This window comes from Hylobates moloch, unplaced genomic scaffold, assembly GCF_009828535.3.
Source record: "Hylobates moloch isolate HMO894 unplaced genomic scaffold, HMol_V3 SCAFFOLD_9, whole genome shotgun sequence".
NCBI lineage: Eukaryota > Metazoa > Chordata > Mammalia > Primates > Hylobatidae > Hylobates > Hylobates moloch.
This window is the reverse complement of record NW_026652284.1, coordinates 915,424-936,185: the sequence shown is the minus strand read 5'-3', so window position 1 is coordinate 936,185 and position 20,762 is coordinate 915,424. Positions and strand designations below refer to the sequence as shown.

Here is a 20,762-nt window from a genome sequence, read left to right as displayed (position 1 = left end):
GGTGACAGCGGGCGGCGCGCGCGGGCGGCGGACTTTGACGACGCTCCCCGGCAGTGACAGCGGGCGGCGCGCGCGGGCGGCTGACTTTGGCGACCCTCCCCGGCGGTGACAGGCGGGGCGGGGCGCGGCGCGGCGCGGCGGCCTCATTCCGGGGCGGGCGGGCGCCGAGGCGGCGCGGGCGGGACGAGCGGTCCGGGCCGGCGCGGCTGCCGCTCGGCGCCGCGGTCCTCGTGCCAGTGAGCGCCGCGGCCGCCGCAGCCATGACCGTGGAGTTCGAGGAGTGCGTCAAGGACTCCCCGCGCTTCAGGTGCGCCGCCCGGGGCCGCCGGGGTGGGCGCAGGCCGGGGGCGTCGCTGCAGCCTTTGTGCCCGGCGGCGGGGTGGGGAGGTCAGCGCCGGGCCGGGCCGCGGCCGCCGGGGAGGGGCTGGAGGACCGGCCTCGGACAAAGCGGCGGCCCCGCCCCGTCATGCCCCGGGGGGCTGGAACAAAAGACGCTCCTGCCCTGGGCGGCCGCCCCGGGCGGAGGGCGTGCGCGTGGGCAGCCGTGGGCACCTCTGGACCGTCCGCCCCCGCTCTGTGTCTGCACCTCCACTGGGCTGAGCCCCTCCCAGGCCCTGCAGTCCAGCTCTGGCCAGGGTCGTCTGGGTCCGTGGGGGCGTCGGCCCCTGGTCTCTGCCTCCATCCTGTGTCCAGAGCACCGCGTGGGGGACAGGCAGCTGGAGCCGCGTTTAAGGCCTGGGGTAGGGTGCTTGGAAGCGCGAAGTGGTTGAATGACCCAGGGGCTTGGAGGGGTGGCGGCCGAGAAGAGCGGCGGGGAAGGTCAGGTAGGGGGTAGGGGTTGTGTGCACACCGAGTCTGCGTATTTTCCATCATTCCTGGCGTGCAGGCGTGCACACCTGCGTGAACCACATGTTCACAGACGTGTGCACAAGTGTGCATCGGCCTTGCTTGGTGGACATTTGGCAAACGACAATGGAGGCAAAGAAACCTCTCTGCATCCCCAAGTGCGCACCTGCGTGAGGCCCCCTCCTCTGCACGTGCTCTTGCGGGGTGCGCTCTTGTGAACTCTGCCCCTCTGTGTGCCTCCCTCGGGACACCAGGCCTTGCACAGGACGTATGGATGAGCTGTGCCACGGGGCTGTGCTTGCTTCTGCATGTAGCCTGCTGATGAGTGTGCACACGCCACCTCTCTGTCTGGGTTCACATACTGTTAGCCATGTCACCAACAGACACATCAGCTTGTGCATGCGTGTTCCACCACTGGGTACACATGCTGATGCGTGCCTGTGCAGTCTCTCCTTGGACACACGTGTATGTGTGGTACCAGTGTGTGCAGGCATGTTTGTGCATGAACATGTTTGCACATGTGTGCTTGATCATGTATGTGTGTGTGTGCGCGCGCGCGCTGGGTCTCTTGGGATCTGCTGGCAAGTCAGCCTGTGTGTGGGGGCACGGGGAGCCTTGGCATCCCTGGAGCCCTCACCAGGAGGCCTCAGGAGCCTTGGAGTGGGAGGCTCAGGGCCAGCCAGGAGAGTGGCCCCCGGCCCTGGGCAGAGGAACTGGGGCCATCCTCTGCTCTCCCATCTTCCGTTGCTGACCTGGGAAAAGGGGTTGAATAACTTGGGCACCCTAGGATCCTGCATTGAGGACCCGGGCTGTGGGGAGGCATGGGCATGGCCCCCCTGCTGGGGGCTGGGCCCTGGCTGAAGCACCAACCTTCGCCCTGGCCCCTCCCTCAGAAGCCTAATGGATCCCCTCCTCCACGCAGACGGCCCTGTACTGCCCTCGCCCAGTCGGGTGGGGGTGCTGGAACCCACTCACCTCTGGGCCTTGTCTCTGGTAACCCGCTCTCATGGGAGCTGGTTACAGGAGCCAGTTATGGGGGCTGTGGGGCTGCAGTAGGTGCCGTAGAGCAGCTGCCCTGGGAAAGTGCCTCGCCCCGTTGGGCATGGACTGGAGTGGGGAGGTGAGAATGGCCTGGCCCAGTGGGTTTTGGGGTTAGGCTGTGATTTAACTGGGGTTCGAGGGGCTCCCCGAGGCTGTCCTGGGGGCGGGCCCTCAGAGTGTAACTTGAGTTTCCTGGCCTACCGCCAGGCTGGGGGACCAGGCAGGGTGGGCGGGAAGATGTGGTCTGTAATGAGGAGCCTGGTCGCCCCAGCCCTGGAGAGGGGGACCCTGCCCGCACCCTCCTGGTCTGAAGAGGGCCTAGTGGCAGCCCGGGTGCAGTGGGCCGGGGGCCGGGGGAGCCTATGGAGGGGAACCGCCTGGCCTCTGTTCAGCGTGCCCCTCCCCTGGGTGGGGCTTCAGACGCTGAGTCACGGCTTTGGTTGGGGGGCAGCCTCACCCTCCTCCCCATCCTCTAAGCTGCTGAGGAACTCCTGGGCTGAGCACAGCAGAGGAGGCCTAGGTCCCTGGGACTGAGGAGGGGAGAGCTGAGGGGTGCCCAGCAGTGGGAGCGGTTCTCGGGGCCTCTGCCAGGGCCCACCCTGTCCCCATGAGCATGTCCGTGAGCTCCTGGGTGCAGCCACCCCCCTTTGCTGGTTCTCCAGGGACACGGGCGCCCCAAACCCAAGGGCAGCAGCTCTGGGTACAGCTGTCTCTGCATCCGGCCCTGCTTAGGGGTGGCTGCAACTCCTGGAGTGTGGCGCTCTCTGCTGCCTTCTGGGAGGATGGTCCCTTCTCTGTTCTGGGATCCTCTAGCTGAGGTAGAGGTCAGGGTCCAGGGGCTGCGGGCTGGGCGCTGGCGGTCAGCGGACACCACAGCGAGATTCCCTCCATCGCCCCCTGCTTTGGGATTCAGGGTCCTCTTAGCCTCTTGGGAACAGGTGAGGGCTGCTCAGAGAGGACCTAGCGCCCTGCTGGGGTGGCTGGGACCCTTCAAGGTCCCTGGCTGGGGCAGCCTGGTGCCGGCGGCTCCAGCTCCTAATTGACGTGCCCCATGTAAACCGCAGGCCCCTCCCCCGAGGGCTGGGACACCCGTCAGGGTAGCAAGGTATGAGGGACTGTAGGCCCCGATGGCTTCTGCTCCTGGACCCCTGCCCTAGACCTGTCCCTGGAGTCCTGGCCCCAGCCCGGGCCCTGTGGTGCCCAATCCCCAGGAGGCCAGATGGCCTGGACAGCCAGTGAGCCAATTGTGTGGAGTGCGGGGCTGCCGGGATCCTGGCCCTGTTTCCCTGTTTCCTGCTCCCGGAGGGGATGGTCACGTGCCCGATCCATCTGCCTCCTGTCTTCCGGGGATTCTCCCGCCGAGGCTTCTCTGGTGATGTCATGCCTTAACTCTTCTCTCCCCAGGCAGCCCCACTGTCAGGCTGTCCTGGTGGGAGTGGGCTCTGAGGAGGACGGCCTACCCGTCTTTCCAGCGGACCGTGCCGCTTGCAGCTGTGAGGTTGGGGGAGCTGGAGGCCTCTCTCCCCAGCTGGTCTGGGTCCTCCTGGTGCTGCCAGGACGAGAGCAGCCGCCCTACTGCCCCCACCCTGTCCCACAGTGCATGGGCGCCAGACCTGGGTGGGCTGCAGTAGTGCAGAGGGGTGAGGGGAGGCGCCGCAGGGTTGAGGGGCTCCAGATGGGTCCAGGGTCGATTGAACTCCTAGAGGAGAGGCAGGTGAGGCTGGCTCAGCCCTTGGTGGGCACCGTCCCTGAGGGACTCCCAGCGGCTGGCTGTCCTGGGAGAGGCTGGTCCAACCTTCTTCCCCGAGGGCACAGGAGCGGGCGTCACAGCCGATTCTGCCTCTCCCTGCCTGGGGTTGGGGGGGACGGGGGGAAGTGCACTGAACCTGGTCCCAGTCCTGCCCCCGTAGGGAGGTGCAAGGGGAGGCAAAGCCCCGAGGGGGCCGAGGCTGCAGGTGACCCCAGCCAGCCCCTTTCTTGCTTTAGGGCGACCATTGACGAGGTGGAGACGGACGTGGTGGAGATTGAGGCCAAACTGGACAAGGTGAAGGACGGGCCTGGAGCGCCCTGTGCCCGGCCAGGCTTGGGATGGCCACATGGCCGGCCACGCCCTCTGGGCCTTACTAAGCCACTTACACCCCCCATATGCAGAGCACGAGTGTGGTGCTCCAGGTCCTGGCCCCTGTGTCTTAGCATGTGTGTTCCAGGGTGCACATGTCACATGCACACATGTGGCTGGCCCTGAGTCTCGTCCCATCTGGGAGGGGCTGGGCCGTGGTGAGTCCCCAACCCACAGTGGCTGCCCATCCCCTCTGCTGGGCTGGTGACATGGGGACAGCTGCTGGGCTGGTGACACAGGGACAGCTGCTGTGTGGGCCGAGCCTTGGTGTGGCTGGGGCTGGGGCTGAGAAGGGGGAGGGGGCAACAGGCCGTGGAGCTGGGAGCAGGGAGCTGCGTCCATGAGCCCCACGTAGGCTGGTCCTGCTGGCCCTGGGTCCCCTGCCTGGCTCCTGGTCCCTCCCAGCCGAGCAAGGCCATGGCGGCCCCACCCTCCCCTCCCAGACCGGCCTCCAAGCCCCAGGCAGGCCCAGGCGCGAGGAAGCTGCACCAGGGCACTGAATCCTGGGTGCCAACGCCCTGAGTGGAACCTACCCTGGGAGCTCTTCCCGCCCCTGAGTGGCCGTGTGTGGTGGCGAGTGCAGGCGCCAGTGCCCACCATGCTCACCACGCCCCGCCGGCCCACAGCTGGTGAAGCTGTGCAGTGGCATGGTGGAAGCCGGTAAGGCCTACGTCAGCACCAGCAGGCTGTTCGTGAGCGGCGTCCGCGACCTGTCCCAGCAGTGCCAGGGCGACACCGTCATCTCGGTGAGGGGCCAACTGACCTCTGACCTCAAGGTGGGGTTGGGGGAGAGGCCCAGGGAGGCAGCCCCTTGAGGGCGTCCAGGCCAGGAGCAGGCGGGTGTCTGCACCGCCCGGGGGCTCAGAGGGCGTGGCTGGGTGACCTGGGCCCAGATTTGCCGTCTCAGCACAGGTCCCCATCCGCTCCTCCAGGAATGTCTGCAGAGGTTTGCTGACAGCCTACAGGAGGTGGTGAACTACCACATGGTGAGCCCGACCTCCCTGCCACCTGTGGGCCGCGCGCAGCCTGGAACCGAGCTGTGCTGGCTCACCTGAAGGCCGGGGTGGTGTGGGGGGTGCACGTTTCTGCTCCTCTAGTCTGGGGGGTGGGCATCCCACATCTTCAAGTCAGTGGGGGGTTGGGGGACAGCCCTGGGGGCTCTGCCGTGTCCCAGGCAAGGGCCACACTAGACCTTGGGGGGAGAGGTGGTTTATTCAGGGTTCCCCCAACTGGGCAGGGCTATTGTCCCAGGCTGGCCTGGCTGCTATTTGGGTCTGGGTGGCCCCCGGGGGCCCTGGCACTGACGTGGATGGACACATAGGACAGGCACCCATGAGATGTGGGGCTGCAGCCTGGGAACCTGAGCCGCAGACTGAACAGGGGAGGTCTCGAAGTAGACAAGGCAGGACGGCTCAGCCGTCCCTTTGCTCCTGGTTGTGCCGGGTCCTTCTCTACTTTGGGTTCTGATTCAGAGCCCAGGCTCCAGTTCCCCAGGCCCAGCCCCTGGGTGCTCCCGGCTCTGGCCGAGTGCTCCCTGCTGCAGGGATGGGCACCCCAGGGTGGCCGTCCAGGGCCAGGAGGCAGTGGGGCTCAGGCTCAGGCTGTGCCCTCGGTGCCCGCCTGATGAGGGGACCATCCGAGGCAGCCTGGCCTCTGCACTCGTCAAGGGCCAGGTGGGACAGAGAGGCAGGGGTGACAGCCGCCGCCTCTGGGTGCCAACTCAGGCCTGGGGGCTGCTCCCCTGACTCCCTTGAGGCCAGCCCCGCAGGGTGGGACCCACCCCTGTGTCTGGGCCTGGGGGCAGTGCCCTCTGCTGGTGAGGATGGGGCCTTCCGTCGGGGGCTCTTTCGGGACAGACCCCAAGGATCTCTGCCCGCCTCTGCCCCCAGATCCTGTTTGACCAGGCCCAGAGGTCTGTGCGGCAGCAGCTCCAGAACTTTGTCAAAGAGTGAGTGGCTCCCAGGGCTGGGGGAAGAACACTGAGGCCACGCTCCCTCCCTTGGAGGGGAAGGGGGTCTGGGGCAGAGCAGGGGCACCTTGGCCCCAGGCCTCCAGGCCTTGCAGCGGCTCCACAAGGCAGAAGGCTCGGAGGCAGACAGCCGGGTGGAGTGCGGGGGTTCCACACCCTGCATGTGTGGGTGGGGTGTCCAGCCCCCGCAGTGGAGAGGTCCAGTCCACGTTGGGTTTGCGGGTCTGGAGTCTGGGGCATGGCTGGGGTCTGGGCTGGACAGATCCTGAGAGTGAGGTGGGGAGGGGCTGGGAGGCCTGGAGCAGATGGGAGGGGTCAGCAGGGGTTCGGGCAGACCTGGGATAGGCTGGTGAGGAAGGAGGCTGTGCTCAGGAGCAAAGGAAGGGCCTGGAGTGGAAGGGCGTGGGGCTGGGCATGGTGGCTCACACCTGTAATCCCAGTGTTTGAGAGGACAAGGCCAGAGGATGCCAGGAGTTTGAGACCAGCCTGGGCAATGTAATGAGACCTCCATCTCTACAAAAAAAAAAAAAAAGTTATATATATATATATATATATATGTATTAGAGAAGCATGGTGGCACCTGCCTGTGGTCCCAGCTACTCAGGAGAATGAGGTGGGAGGATCAGCTGAGCCCAGGAAGTGGAGGCAGCAGTGAGCCATGATGGTGCTACTGCACTCCAGCCTGGGTGACAGAGAGAGACTCCATTAAAAAAAAAAAAAAAAAAAAAAATCCCAAGAACCAAAAATAAGCCTTATATGGTGGCACGCACCTGTAGCCTCAGCTACTTGGGAGGCCAAGGTGGGAGAATTGTTTGAGCCTGGGAGGTGGAGGCTGCAGTGAGCCATGACTCTGCCACTGCACTCCAGCCTCCAGCCTGGGCAACAGAGAGAGACCCTGTCTCAAACAAACAAAACCAGGCCAGGCGCAGTGGCTCATGCCTGTGATCCCAGCACTTTGGGAGACCGAGGCGGGTGGATCACCTGAGGTCAGGAGTTCGAGACCAGCCTGACCAACCTGGAGAAACCCCATCTCTACTAAAAATACAAAATTAGTCAGGCCTGGTGGCACATGCATGTAATCCCAGCTGCTAGGGAAGCTGAGGCAGGAGAATCGCTTGAACTCTCGAGGCAGCAGTTGTGATGAGCCGAGACAGCACCATTGCACTCCAGCCTGGGTGACGAAGGCAAAACTCCGTCTCAAAAAACAAACAAAAAACACACAAACAACGATGTGGGACTCCAGGATCCAGCAGGTGCTCTCCCTGACCTCTCACCCCACCTGGCACTTGGCCTCCAGGGATGTGCGGAAGTTCAAGGAGACAAAGAAACAGTTTGACAAGGTGCGGGAAGACCTGGAGCTGTCCCTGGTGAGGAACGCCCAGGCCCCAAGGCACCGGCCCCACGAGGTGGAGGAAGCCACGGGGGCCCTCACCCTCACCAGGAAGTGCTTCCGCCACCTGGCACTGGACTATGTGCTCCAGGTCAGCCCCGGAAATGGGGTGGGGGGCGGGGACCAGCTGTAGCAAATGGAGGCCTCAAAGGCCTTGTACAGAACTGGAGGGATTTTGAGCAGGAGTGACGATTCTTGCTTTGCCCATGGGTGGGACCTCCAGACATGGGGAAGCACTCCAGGACCATGGGAGGACGAGGCTGGCCCAGTGCTGGGAGCTGAAGACGACCTGGGGGTCTCAGGGAACCACAAGCAGCTCAGGTGGACTCTATGGCAGGTGCAGGGCTTGGGGCTGCCTCAGCCTCCAGGGCTCACCTGTGGGCTCCCCCTCTGGCAGATCAATGTCCTGCAAGCCAAGAAGAAGTTTGAGATCCTGGACTCTGTGAGTGCGTGGGGGCTGCCCCTGAGCACAGGCTGCATGGTGGGGGCTGGACCGGGTGTGCTCGGGCCTCACCTGTGCTGCCCCTGCAGATGCTGTCCTTCATGCACGCACAGTCCAGCTTCTTCCAGCAGGGCTACAGCCTCCTGCACCAGCTGGACCCCTACATGAAGAAGCTGGCAGCCGAGGTGAGCTTTTGGGAGGGGTGGGGCTGGGCCAGGCCTCCGTGGCCTTCCCTAATGCCACCCCCAACAGCTGGACCAGCTGGTGATCGACTCTGCAGTGGAAAAGCGTGAGATGGAGCGAAAGCACGCCGCCATCCAGCAGCGGGTGAGGCCGCGCAGCCGGCTCCCTGCACACTGGGCACCTGGGAGGCCCCTGCGTCCTCACCCCATGCCCAGCACACCCTCCCCGCCCCTTCCTCCTGCCTGTCCCCCACCTGCCCTGCCCACACCCTCTCTAGGGGACCAAGGCTGTTCCCTTTGATGTGTGCAGTGGAGGGGCACGTGTGGGTGGGGCCGCTGCTGGGATCTCCTTTTGAGGCCGTGGTCACCTCTGTGGCCTCAGTCACTGGCTCCTTGCGGGGCCTTTGCTTGCCTGTGGGACAACAGCCCCGGCCACCACCCAGGGCAGAGGTTGGCTACAGGCAGGAGTGGCTGTTTTGGGATAGAGGAGAGCCCCCCAGGAGTTGGGGACGGGTCCGCCAGTCTCTAGGAGTTGGGGGCAGCCGTCACTCACTGGCTCTCTCCCCCTACCCCCTCCTGCTCCGGCCCTTCAGACGCTGCTGCAGGTAAGTGAGCACCGGCCCTGGGCGGGTGGTGGGTCGGGGGAGACCAGGTGGGGCGGTGCCTTTCCCTCCTCTACCCCGAGGGCACTTCAGCACCAAGGACACCTCCCACCAGTCTCAGGGCTCTTGCTGCTACTGAGGCTGTGAGAGGGGCTGGCTCCGGCCAGACCCACACATCCTCTGTGGGAGTGATGGCAGCTGTCCCTTCCCATCCCATGTGGCCTGGGGAGCAGGTGGCCGCCACTCCCTTCTGCTGCCCTGGCCTGCCAGACGGCGGGACACACAGGGCCCTCAGTGACTCCCAGGCCTCCTGAATGGGGCTCTGTCCGCCCAGCTGGCCACATGAATGGGGCACTCAGGATGCAGAGGGTGGGGGGGCAGCTTCCTTCCTGATCGTAGCCTGCTTGTCCCTGCAGGGCTGGGGTGGGGCTGGCACTCTGGGGCCCCCAGCTGTGAACGTGAGGGGTCTGCCCCACGGGTTGCAGGGCTGGGGGCCTTGCTCAGGTCAAGAAGTGGCTGTGGTGAACAGAGGGTCTCTCGTCTGAGCGTGTGGCCCATGGGCCGTGTGGCAGCCTCAAACAAGGACCTCACCCCAGCCTGTGCTCCGGGAAAGCATAGAGGGTAGCAGGGCCCTGGGGCGGGTGATCAGGGGCAGGTTCCATCCCCCCAGGACTTCTCCTATGATGAGTCCAAAGTGGAGTTTGACGTGGACGCGCCCAGTGGGGTGGTGATGGAGGGCTACCTCTTCAAGAGGGCCAGCAACGCTTTCAAGACGTGGAACCGGTGAGGGGCCTTCCTTAGGCGGGGGCAGGGGTCACAGCGGCCCTGGGATGGGCTGCCTGAATCCCCGCATCCCCCCACCCACCTAGGCGCTGGTTCTCCATTCAGAACAGCCAGCTGGTCTACCAGAAGAAGCTCAAGGTGTGCCCTGGGGCTGGGGCTGGGGCCCTGATGCCTGGACGCCCCACCTGGGCCACGGGGCAGACTGGTCAGTTGGGGTTGGCACAGGGCTGGGGCACTAGTGGACGCCGGAGCCCCAACAGTCAGGGAGCAGAGAGCTGGACACCGGGCTTGGGGCTCAGGCAGTCGGCCTCCGGGTCTCCAAGGTGAAGCAGGAAGTGGGAGGTCGGGGCCGGGTGGCGGCTGAGGGCAGGGGCCACAGTGGTGCCGCCCACAGGATGCCCTCACCGTGGTGGTGGACGACCTCCGCCTGTGCTCTGTGAAGCCGTGTGAGGACATCGAGCGGAGGTTCTGCTTCGAGGTGCTGTCACCCACCAAGTGAGGAGGCCCAGCCCAGGGTGGGGCGGGGGGCGTGCCTGCCCACCGGAGCTGACGCCCGCCCCTCCACTGCCTGCAGGAGCTGCATGCTGCAGGCCGACTCCGAGAAGCTGCGGCAGGCCTGGGTCCAGGCTGTGCAGGCCAGCATCGCCTCCGCCTACCGCGAGAGCCCCGACAGCTGCTATAGCGAGGTGTGGCCCTTGGTGCCCCTGCCCCACGCCCGTGCACACACCTACGTGCCACCCAGGATGGCCCCGCCCCACGCCCATGCACATGCCTGTGTGTGGCTCCTGCAAGCTGGGCGTGTGCTGCGTGTGCACTGGCATGCTGGCGTGTGCAGTGTGGATGTGCATGTGTGTGCAGGTAGCATCTGCCCACATGAGGGTGTGCACGTATACATGCTTGTGCAGGTGTGTGCTCGAGGGGCCCTGGCCTGCACTGGCACTTCTGGCTGGGGAGGAGGGGACCTGCTGGGGAATCCATGCTGGAGCCTCTGCGGGACCAAGCAGCTCCACCCCATCCCCCAGAGGCTGGACCGCACAGCATCCCCGTCCACGAGCAGCATCGACTCCGCCACCGACCCTCGGGAGCGTGGCGTGAAGGGCGAGAGTGTGTTGCAGCGTGTGCAGAGTGTGGCCGGCAACAGCCAGTGTGGCGACTGCGGCCAGCCAGACCCCCGCTGGGCCAGCATCAACCTGGGCGTGCTGCTCTGCATCGAGTGCTCCGGCATCCACAGGTGGGCCCCTGAGGGCTGGGCCGGGGATGGGGGTTGGGCTGGAGCTGGGGGCCTTGCCTCACCCGGACTCACCCCGACCTCTCCCCTCCAGGAGCCTGGGTGTCCACTGCTCCAAGGTCCGGTCCCTGACACTGGACTCGTGGGAGCCAGAGCTGCTAAAGGTGCGTGTGGGACTCCTGGAGGCCATGGGACCCCCTTTTTGGGGGCGGGAGCTGGGGTCTGCAGGTTTGCACTGATGCCTGCACGCCCTGTCTCCCGCTAGCTGATGTGTGAGCTTGGAAACAGCACTGTAAATCAGATCTATGAGGCCCGGTGTGAGGGTCCAGGCAGCAGGAAACCCACAGCCAGCAGCTCCCGGTGAGGTGGGGTACAGTCTGGATCAGTCAGGGACCCCCAGCCTGGGGGCGCAGCCTCATGTTCACCCCTGGTCCAGGCAGGACAAGGAGGCCTGGATCAAGGACAAATACGTGGAAAAGAAATTTCTGCGGAAGGCGCCCAGGGCACCAGCCCTGGAGGCCCCAAGACGCTGGAGGGCGCAGAAGTGCCCGCGGCCCCACAGCTCTCCCCGCGCCCCCACTGCCCGCCGCAAGGTCCGGCTTGAGCCCGTTCTGCCCTGTGTGGCCGCGCTGTCCTCAGGTGGGAGGCCATGCCCCGGCAGGGCTGGGAGGGGCTTGCCTTGGTCGGGGATGGACTCCGTCAAGGGGCTGGTGGCAGGGCTCGGGGGACACCTCAGGCTCCGCAGACTCCCAGCGTGACCTGGGGTTCCCCGCCCCACCCCGGGCCTGTTCCCCACTCTGAACACGCACTGCCCCTGCAGTGGGCACCCTGGATCGTAAGTTCCGCCGAGACTCCCTCTTCTGCCCCGACGAGCTGGACTCGCTCTTCTCTTACTTCGACGCAGGGGCCGCGGGGGCTGGCCCTCGCAGTAAGTGTGGGGTGGGCCCAGCCAGGTGGCAGGGCAGGGCCAAGGAGGCTGGCCTGGAGGGTGCCTGAGTGTGGATGGCCCTTGCCAGGGGATGGAGCAGCATCTGGAGGGGCGGGGGCCTCCTGGCCACAGAGCTGGAGGCCAAGGCCCTGACTGTCAGGGGTGAGCTGTGCAAATGTGTGTGTGGGCTGTGTGCACCCGGGTGTGTGCACACAGCGGGTGGCCTGGGGTGGGGCAGCAGAGGGCGCTGCCAGCCGGCCCTCGGCCTGGGGCCCTTCTGGGGCCATGCTGCCCGTTGGGTGGAGACGTTTCAGCCTGGGCCAGCCACAGACGGGGCTGGGGGGCCCACTGCGGGGGATGCCGGGTAAGGTGGCGAGTGGGAGGGAAGGGCTTCCCGGTGGGCCTGGGCTTTAGGGGGCTACCCCTGGCACCTTTGAGCTGTTATTTGGTTTTCTCTCCTTTGCTCCTAGCCTGCGGCTGGCTCCCCCTGGCCCTGGGTGGGAGCTGGTCCTGTCCCTAGGGGTGGCCCTGGAGGGTGGGTGGGGTTCCAGCCTTGCCCCAGGGCTCTGGACAGAGTCTGGGCCTCCCACCCTCAGGACCCCCTTCCCTGCGGACCTGCAGGTCTGAGTAGCGACAGTGGCCTTGGGGGCAGCTCGGATGGCAGCTCAGACGTCCTGGTTTTCGGCTCGGGTTCTGTGGTGGACAGCGTCACTGAGGAGGGTGGGTGGCGCCTTGCCCTCGCCCGAAGCCCCTGCCCAGTCCCTGGGCAGCCCCGGGGGTCGCTTTCCCTGACCGCCCTCTCCCCACAGAGGGTGCGGAGTCGGAGGAGTCCAGCGGTGAGGCAGACGGGGACGCTGAGGCCGAGGCCTGGGGCCTGGCGGACGTACGCGAGCTGCACCCGGGGCTCTTGGCGCACCGCGCAGCGCGTGCCCGCGACCTTCCTGCGCTGGCGGCGGCGCTGGCCCACGGGGCCGAGGTCAACTGGGCGGACGCGGAGGATGAGGGCAAGACGCCGCTGGTGCAGGCCGTGCTAGGGGTGAGCGAGCCACGGGGGCTGCGCGCAGGACACAGGTGCACACTCGCGTTTGCATCTTCTTTTTTTTTTTTTTTTGAGACGGAGTCTCGCTGTCGCCCAGGCTGGAGTGCAGTGGCGCAATCTCGGCTCACTGCAAGCTCCGCCTCCCGGGTTCACGCCATTCTCCTGCCTCAGCCTCCAAGTAGCTGGGACTACAGGCGCCCGCCACCACGCCCGGCTATTTTTTTTTTTGTATTTTTAGTAGAGACGGGGTTTCACCGTGGTCTCGATCTCCTGACCTCGTGATCCGCCCGCCTCGGCCTCCCAAAGTGCTGGGATTACAAGCGTGAGCCACCGCGCCCGGCCCGCGTTTGCATCTTCTGTGGCCCCCACGCAAGGGCCGCCTGTCCGCTGTCGGGACCAAGTTCGGTCCCTGCTGGGGGCGCCCAAGGCCGGGGTCAGAGTGCAGAGGCGCTGAGAGGGGCCGGTACCGCGGCTCCGTCTGAGTTGCCCCGGCTCCCCAGGGCTCCTTGATCGTATGTGAGTTCCTGCTGCAAAACGGAGCGGACGTGAACCAAAGAGACAGCCGCGGCCGGGCGCCCCTGCACCACGCCACGCTGCTGGGCCGCACCGGGTGAGGCGCGCAACCCACGCCCCGCCCCGCTCCCCGACCACGCCTACCCCGGCCCAGCCACGCCCCGCGACCACACTCGCCCCGCCCTTCCTGCCCAAGCCCCGCCGGGCCCCGACGCGCTCCTCTGCCCTCGCCCCTCAGCCAGGTTTGCCTGTTCCTGAAGCGGGGCGCGGACCAGCACGCCCTGGACCAAGAGCAGCGGGACCCGTTGGCCATCGCAGTGCAGGCGGCCAACGCTGACATCGTGACACTGTGAGCGCGGCCAGGCCCTCGGGGCTGGGCGGGGCCTCCACGGCAGCTCCAGGGCAGGGGCGGGGCCTCCAGGGCAGGGGTGTCTCACGCTGTGCCTCCCCGTAGGCTCCGTCTGGCGCGCATGGCGGAGGAGATGCGCGAGGCCGAGGCTGCCCCGGGTCCCCCTGGCGCCCTGGCGGGCAGCAGCCCCACGGAGCTCCAGTTCCGCAGGTGCATCCAGGAGTTCATCAGCCTCCACCTGGAAGAGAGTTAGGGCCGGGCAGGCCGGGCAGCTGCCACCCCGCCCGGCCCGATGCCCCGCATGCTCCGAAGTTCCTGGCGCCCGCCCGGCCGCGGCCCCGCCTGTGACCCGCGGGTCGATGCCCAGCAGCCCCAGTGCCGGGGTGCCGCGGCCCCGCTCGCCCAGGAGGAGAGCGAGGGCCCCGCACTGAGTCTCTTGAAGCCTCACGTTTCCCTGCGGGGATGCTGCATCGTCAGGTGCCCCTTGCCCCACCTGGGGAACCTCTGTCTTCAGGTCACCCCTTTTCAGGGGCCTGGGTTGCTCATGTCACAAGCCACTCTCAAGGCCCGTGTCACCTGTATCCCTCTGTCCTCAGGGCCTGTGTTACTTTGTGCCCCACTTCTGCCCAGAACTCTGACCTGTTAGCTGGGTCCCTCCTGCACACCCCAGAGCCTCCTCCCAGGGCAGAAAGGGTGGCCCATCCAGGGAACCAACGAGTACCTCACTTAGTGACCCCAGCATCCAGGCTGGCGTCGCGGGTGCTGGGCGGGAGGGGCTCTGGCCTGGGTCCTCAGCCCTGGCTGGACGCGGGCGTCCCAAGGCCACGTGGCTGGCCACGAAGGTCCCCGTGCCAGACAGCCCCAGCCGCGTCCCGGCCTCCTCCGGAGGCACCTTCTCCCGGTACTCGGCCCAGAGCCTGCGCATAAAGCCACTTTGCCACTTTGCAGCCCGCATCTCATGTTCTTTGTAGTGGACCGAGTGGGTTTGCTATAGGCCTTGTCTGACTTTGTCTTGCGTCTTTTCTCTGTGGACTCTTGAGGACGCCTGAGCCCCAGCCCTGCCCCTGACCAGCCTCCCCCTTGGGTCCAGGGGTCCCTTGGCTCATATCAGGGCCTGCCAATGCCTTCACGCACCCCTTCCCCAAAGGCGCCCGGTAGGGAGGCGGGGCCTCCCCAACTCGGCGCAGGTCAGGCTAAGGCCAGTCGGCTGGTCACTATGCAATGCTGCCCTGGGGAGGCTCCCTGAGGGCACAGTGGGCGCTGGACCCGGCCCCCCAACTCTCTTGCCTGCTGCCTGTGACCCTGAAGAACAGAATTGATTCTTGCCCCTCTCCCTGTGTGAGCTTGGCCCCGCCTCCTGCCCCAGGCCCCTGCTGGCGGGTCTCACCTCCCCCCCAACCCCTCGCTTTGAATAAACCGCTTGCGCCCACCGCCTGCTCCTGGGCTCCCGTGCCTCGCTCTGCTCTGTCTCCGGGGAGTGTCTGTGTCCCCGCCCTCCCTGAGGGGCATTCTGGAGCCGGGTAGCACTCGAGTCAGACTCCAACAGGCCGCAAGGGGCCTGATGGGGGCCTGGGGCTTGTTTGACAAAATCTGGCTCCTGACACCCCTGGCCCCCATTGTCTCGCTCTTCCACCCTTCTGTGTCCTAGATTGAGTCCCCTGGTGGGAAGAGGGGTGGACGTGAACCGGCAAGGCTAGGTTGGGGCTGGTCCTGTCTCGGGCCCTGCGTTCAGGGAGGCGCCCGGTGCAGTCAGTCAGGGTTTCAGCTCACCGGGCATGGGGTGGCTGGAGGGGCACACAGGCACACACTGGCCACCAGGTGGAATCAACAGCTTTATTTCAGAGCAGCCCAAGTGTGTCCGTGGGGCCCGCCTTGCCTTCTGCCTCTCTGCAGCTGAGGTGGCTAGGCTTGACACACGTACACAGGTGCATCAGACGTGTGGACATGCACAGACAGACACAGGGAGCACGGGCACATCACAGCGTGTCAGCACGTCCAGCTGCACTTGTGTGCACGCGGGAACCCCCCTCCGCCCTGGGCCTCCTTGAGACCCACCCCAGGGTGGTTGACCAGAGGCGCCGACATGCCTGGTGCCTGCCTCTCCATGGCCGTGTGTGCTGCTTCCTGGGCCGCTGGATGACCTGGGAAGGCCCTGCAGCCGCTGGTCTGGCCCACCCTGGGCCGCTGGGGAGCCTGCTGCTGCCACAGCTCCAAGGATCAGGCCAAGAGATCGCACAGCCCTGGCAGGTCTGGTTCAGGTGTCCAGAGTCTCAAGGGGCTGGGTCCCAGCCCAACTCTCTTCAGCTGAGACTCTCGCCAGAACCCCTGGAAGCATCATCCGTGGGAGATGAGGCCTGCTGGGCCCCAGGTGGTCTGACGTCCCACCTGCAGGCGTGGGCATCTGACTGGCTTCTGGCTTGATGGTGGACGCCCCTGAGGCAGGGCTGGCTCTGGGCCAGGAGAACCACGCCCTGTGGAGCCGGCGGCCACCTAGCAGCAGGGTGAGGGCAGAAGCGTCGAGCAGCAGCTCCAGGAGCTCCAGGAGGGAGAGGACGGAGGCCCCAAACCACAGGCTGCAGAGGCTGCCCATGGCCGAGAGCAGCTGCGGCACCTGCAGGTGGGGTGGGGGCATGAGGGGCGGTCCCAGGCCCCTGTGCCCCTTCTGTGCAGGGCCAGCCACTGGCGCTGCCCCCACCCTAGCCCAGGCAGGGGGCCGAGGCTCACCGAATACACGGGCGCCTCCTCCACTGAGCGGTAGTTGAGCTCCTGGTAGACAATGTTGACTTTGGCCAGGTTGCTCCTGGGGCAGGATAGAGGCATGAGGGCGTTGGCCCAGACCTTCATGATGGGGAGGGGGCTTTGAGGGGAGAGGGGCTGGGCCTCTCTGGAGGGCAAGGGTGCACCCACCTCTGTCTGTGGCTCTGACGCGGCAACCCCTGTTCACCTAGCGCAGCCAGAGTCCAGCTCTGCACATGGAAGGTTTGCTGTGGCCACAGCTCCCCCATGTCCCCGGCCATCCCGGGTACCACGGGTGGATGTGGGGGCAGAGACCATGGGGCATAGGCTGGGTCAGCCCCGGCCCTGCCCTTGTCTTGGGTGGGCTCTGTGGGACCTGTGGGGTCTGCCTGGCTGTCCACACCCCCACCCCACCACTTTGGGGACTCACAGCTGACTTGGCGGAAGGCCACCTGGAGGTCCCAGTGGAGAGCTTGAATGCAGACTCCCTGGAAGAGACAGCCGGGTGTCACCTGCCATGCTACCTGGGGCAATGACCCCTGGCCCCGACCCCAACACCCCCATCTCACCTGCAGGGCCTGGGGCAGCGGGAGGTACAGGGGAGCCGGTGGGTCTCCAGGTCCTGGTAGAGGCGGTAGAAGCAGTGTCCTTGGGGAGGGGTCAGAGGCATGCGTGAGGCTCACCGTGACCCCTGCTCGTGGCTGGCAGAGTGGGAGGCAGTGAGCAGGACTCACCCCAGGCAGGGTGCCGGGCAGAGCTGCAGTACTCAGCCCCCGCCGGCAGAGGGTGGAGGTAGTAGCCACAGGAGCAGGTCTCCACCATCAGCTGCTGGAAGCAGGACACCAGGCAGGCCTGGGGACACAGGGGATGAGCAGGGACATGGGATGGAGCGGAGACCCAGGGGACAGAGCGGGGACACGGGGGACGGAGCAGAGACACAAGATGGAGCAGAGACACGGGGGACGGAGCAGAGACACGGGGATGGAGCGGGGACACGGGACGGAGTGGGGGCCTCCACGGGGACTGCCCCGTTCCCAGGCCCTCTAGTACTCTCCCAGACCCCTCCCCCCTTCCCCCCCCCCCCCCCCCCCGGCCAGCCCAGCCTCACCTGCCCCCACACCCCCTGCCAGCCCTGCCTCACCTGCCCCCACACCCCCTGCCAGCCCTGCCTCACCTGCCCCCACACCCCCTGCCAGCCCTGCCTCACCTGCCTGGTGTAGGAGGTGTTGTATAGCAGCTCCACCTCCACGCCTTCCCTGCCTGCCATGCAGTGGCCGTAGGGGCTCCCGAGCCGGTGCACCTCATCCTGGGAGGGGACGCTTCAGTTCCATGGGCCCTGTCCCCACCCTCCAAAGCCCAGGCCGGGCAGGAGGCCCGGGCCGGAGGTTGGCTGCAGAGGCCAGCTCACCTCTCGGATGCTGATGGTGGCCTCCGTCCCTGGCCGGATACTGAAGCTGTGGTGCCCCAGGAAGGGCGTGTGGTTACGGCCGTGAACCATGACCTTGATGCCGGCCCGCGTGGACAGCAGAGGGAGGTGAGGCTGCTGCTCAACCCTGAGGACCAGGCCGACTCCTGGGAGGCCAAGGGCTGGTGTGAGGCCACCTGACCTGTCCCCTGTCCCCGCACCGGCCAGGGGCTGGCACTCACCGTGGGTGATGCCGGGGCGCTGAGCTGTCCAGATGCCATCGACCGTGTAGCAGCTGCCGTAGGTGGGGTGGTGAAAGGTCCGGAACTGTCTGGAATGAGAAACCAAGCTCAGACCTTGAATGTCGGCCACCCGTGCCCGTCACACTGGCCTGAGGGGCCATGGCCTGCCCTGTCTCTGTGGAAGGTTCCTCCTGGCCAGCCTTGGGTGGCTCCCAGCATTCAGCCAGAGGTACCCCAGGGGTGTGGCCATGCTCTGCGGGGTGGGACGGAAGGAGTGGCCCCTGCCCGCCACACTCACCGCGCCTGGCAGTCCGTGCCATCGTAACTGCAGGAGAGGACGAAGTGGTCGTCCTGGCTCCCGTGGCTGTCCTCCCACGCCGCAGGCAGCAGGGCCAAGATATCCACATAGTGGAAGTGGTACCAGTCCTGGACGGCTGCCACGCCTGATGCGTAGCTGCGGTAGAAGCAGTCGCCGCCCGTGCTGTTGCACTGGGAGAGGGGAGGGGGGGTCAGATCTGTGGCCACAGCCCGGGCCCCGCTCCCCACTCGAGGCCCTGGCGGCCGCAGCCCCACACCAGCAGCCCGGGGTCGTGCTCCCCACTTGAGGTACCAGCAGCGCAGGGCCGTGCTCCCTACTTGAGGCCCTGGCGGCCGCAGGCCCCGGCTGGGACACTCACCAGTCTGAACCCCACTCTGACCCGGCTGCCTGAGTGGCTCAGCCTCTGCAAACGGATCTCCTGGTCCAGGTGGAAGTGGGGCTCGCGGCGGGGGACAGCGGCGGAGAGGCCGGTTCTGCTGAAGTTGACACTGTACAGGGCGTCAATGTTCTCTCTGGCAAATTCGTCCAGCAGCTCCAGATGGCGGAGGACCGGACTCGGCCTGGGAAGCGGGGCCCTGGAGTCAGAGTTGCCGGCCCGGGGCCTCACACACACTGGCCCCAGCATCCCAGTGTGTGCTGTCGGGACAGCAGCCCCTCCCCCACTCAGGACGCCCAGTGGGGTGAGCTGGACCCAGAGCTGGAGTTGGAGGCCGTGGCTGCTGGTGAGGTCGGCCCCGGAGCCCGGCCCACTCACAGCCCCTCCCACCTTCACGCCTTCTGGAGAGCCTCGCCCTCCCCCACCTCTCCTCCCAGGCTCCCAAGTGCCTGGGTGGCCCTCCAGGGTGGCACTGACCACACCGGGCCCCCTCCTCAGCTACAGGGGCCAGTGGGGCTTTGGTTAGAGACGGTCACAGGGGCGAGGAGCTGGGGCGGCCGCCCCTCCCACCGACAGCCCCGGCCCTCACCGGCGTGGGTTCCCGTCACACAGGGTGACCAGCGGGAGCAGCTTGCGCTCTGAGTGCACAGAGACAGCCATGAGGACCGGGCGGTGCCAGTGACGCTCAAAGAGGAGCCCCAGCTGCCAGCAGAGCGCGACCAGGGCTCCCAGGGACAACAGCCCCCAGGACGTCGTCTTGAGGCGGTTCCCACGGGAGCAGACCAGGTGGATGGCGCCGTGGATGGTGGCATTGGTGCAGAAGAAGGTGAGCAGTTCCCGGAACGAGGCGGGCAGCTCCACCAGCCCCTCCTGGTGCCCCTCCTTGGGCGGCTGCGGTGGTGCTGATGGTGGCCCCGGCCTGGGGGGCGTCTGGGCTGCAGCCTGTGTGCAAAGAGCGGCCTCAGCAGGGCCCAGCCTGCACTCACTCAGGCCTCCCCACCCTGGGCCTGTCGTGTCCCTCAGCCACCAGTGCCCCGCCCTACCTGCTCGGTGGCTCGGACAAGCCCCTCCCAGGGTGCTCTGACACTGCACCCTTCTCCCCGGATACACCCATCCTGGCACGTCTCAGTGTAGCCTTGGAGCTGAGTTTGAGTTTGGGCTGCTGGGGCAGCAGGACTCAGAGAACGGGGTGCTCAGGCCCTGCCTGGCCCTGTTTGCAGGCAGGGTTGTGCTGAGTGGGTCTGTGCTGTCACCCCTCCAGGTGGCAGGGCCTCTGGGGAGCCACAGGCCCAGGTGATCTGCCCAAAAGGCAAGTACTGTAGCATGTCCATGGGCCCCGCGTGGGGTCTGGGGCCCTGGGGAAGACTTGCCCTTCTTGCCTCTGATGGCTGCACGCACCCCAGCCCCCAGTGTGACCTGCTGAAGACTGACTGTGCCAGGCCCATCCAGCCAAGTCCAGGAAGCGTCTGGCCTGGACACCGCTCGGCTCTGTGGCTCAGGGTGGCCCCACTGAGCTGAGTGCCAGGGCCAGCTGCGGAGACACAAGGGCCCCAGTAAGCCCAGCCACTGCCTTCCCCGTCCTGCGCTGGAGGCTCTGGGGTCCTGGGACAGGCCTAGCTCCGGTCCGTGAGGCTGTCCCGCTGCCCAAGCCTGCTCCAAGGTACTCTGGGGAGGTGCTAGAGCGAGCCAGAAGCTTCAGGGCCTGGGGACACCAGGTGGGGATGGCTCCCCTCGGGTGTGTGGGCCGCACAGGCCTCCAGGCAGCCTGGCCAGGAGCTCCACCACCGGGCACATGGCTCTGCTCACGCTGTGTCCCCATGGCCGTCTGAGCAGGGAGGCTACGAGGCTCGGAAGGGTCTTTCTGACTCCAGTCCCCACTCCTCATCTCCACCTGGCGCATAGACAGGGCAGCGCCATCCCCCCTAGTGGGGGCTGCCAGGCCAGCAGAAGCAGGAGCTCTGGATTGGGGTCTGGAGGGCCAGTCAGGGCCTCCAGGGCTTCTGAGATGAGGCAGGGCCTGGGCCCCTGGTCAGAGAGGAGCCAGACCCCACCCTGCATGTGCACGTGCCTGTGTGTGTGTGTGTGAGACAGGACTACACTGGCCTCTCCGCCCCGTCTGGCTCTGCGCTGTGCCAGGTGGCCAACACATGTTCACATGTCGGTAACCCATGAGATGCGCAGTGCCTGGACAGGCAGTGTCTGCAGTGTTCTCCCAGAGTCTGTCCAGCACACACTATGCACCCCCAATGGTCC

General features: G+C 66.4%; 2 protein-coding genes across 7 annotated transcripts; one reads left to right on the top strand and one right to left on the bottom strand.

Annotated features, from left to right (window-relative positions):
• Positions 1-144: 144 nt before the first annotated feature.
• On the top strand, positions 145-14,378 carry ACAP3 (ArfGAP with coiled-coil, ankyrin repeat and PH domains 3). Of its 6 annotated transcripts, none has more exons than XM_032758583.2 (24): positions 145-307; positions 3,874-3,931; positions 4,633-4,752; positions 4,939-4,992; positions 5,896-5,954; positions 7,273-7,456; positions 7,763-7,807; positions 7,897-7,992; positions 8,060-8,134; positions 8,583-8,594; positions 9,262-9,374; positions 9,461-9,512; positions 9,769-9,869; positions 9,949-10,060; positions 10,397-10,605; positions 10,697-10,766; positions 10,868-10,962; positions 11,039-11,241; positions 11,423-11,530; positions 12,152-12,250; positions 12,340-12,566; positions 13,070-13,179; positions 13,321-13,431; positions 13,537-14,378. In XM_032758583.2, the coding sequence occupies exons 1-24, from the start codon at positions 261-263 to the stop codon at positions 13,682-13,684; spliced, it is 2,508 nt and encodes an 835-aa protein (XP_032614474.1). In that variant the 5' UTR covers positions 145-260; the 3' UTR covers positions 13,685-14,378. The 6 variants fall into 6 exon arrangements, 5 of the variants coding, with proteins under 5 accessions (XP_032614474.1, XP_032614472.1, XP_032614470.1 ...); XM_032758581.2 differs by lacking the exon at positions 145-307 and adding an exon at positions 1,169-1,966; XM_032758579.2 differs by lacking the exon at positions 145-307 and having other exon boundaries at positions 1,867-3,931.
• Positions 14,379-15,256: 878 nt separating this feature from the next.
• On the bottom strand, positions 15,257-20,426 carry SCNN1D (sodium channel epithelial 1 subunit delta). Its single transcript, XM_058444364.1, has 14 exons — positions 20,401-20,426; positions 19,926-20,202; positions 19,099-19,451; positions 18,492-18,693; positions 18,113-18,303; positions 17,815-17,903; positions 17,576-17,739; positions 17,375-17,473; positions 16,902-17,019; positions 16,737-16,815; positions 16,598-16,655; positions 16,339-16,397; positions 16,156-16,231; positions 15,257-16,042 (listed from the first exon to the last, which is right to left on the bottom strand). Exons 1-14 carry the CDS (start codon positions 20,424-20,426, stop codon positions 15,686-15,688), a joined length of 2,148 nt encoding a protein of 715 aa, XP_058300347.1. The 3' UTR covers positions 15,257-15,685.
• Positions 20,427-20,762: the final 336 nt, after the last annotated feature.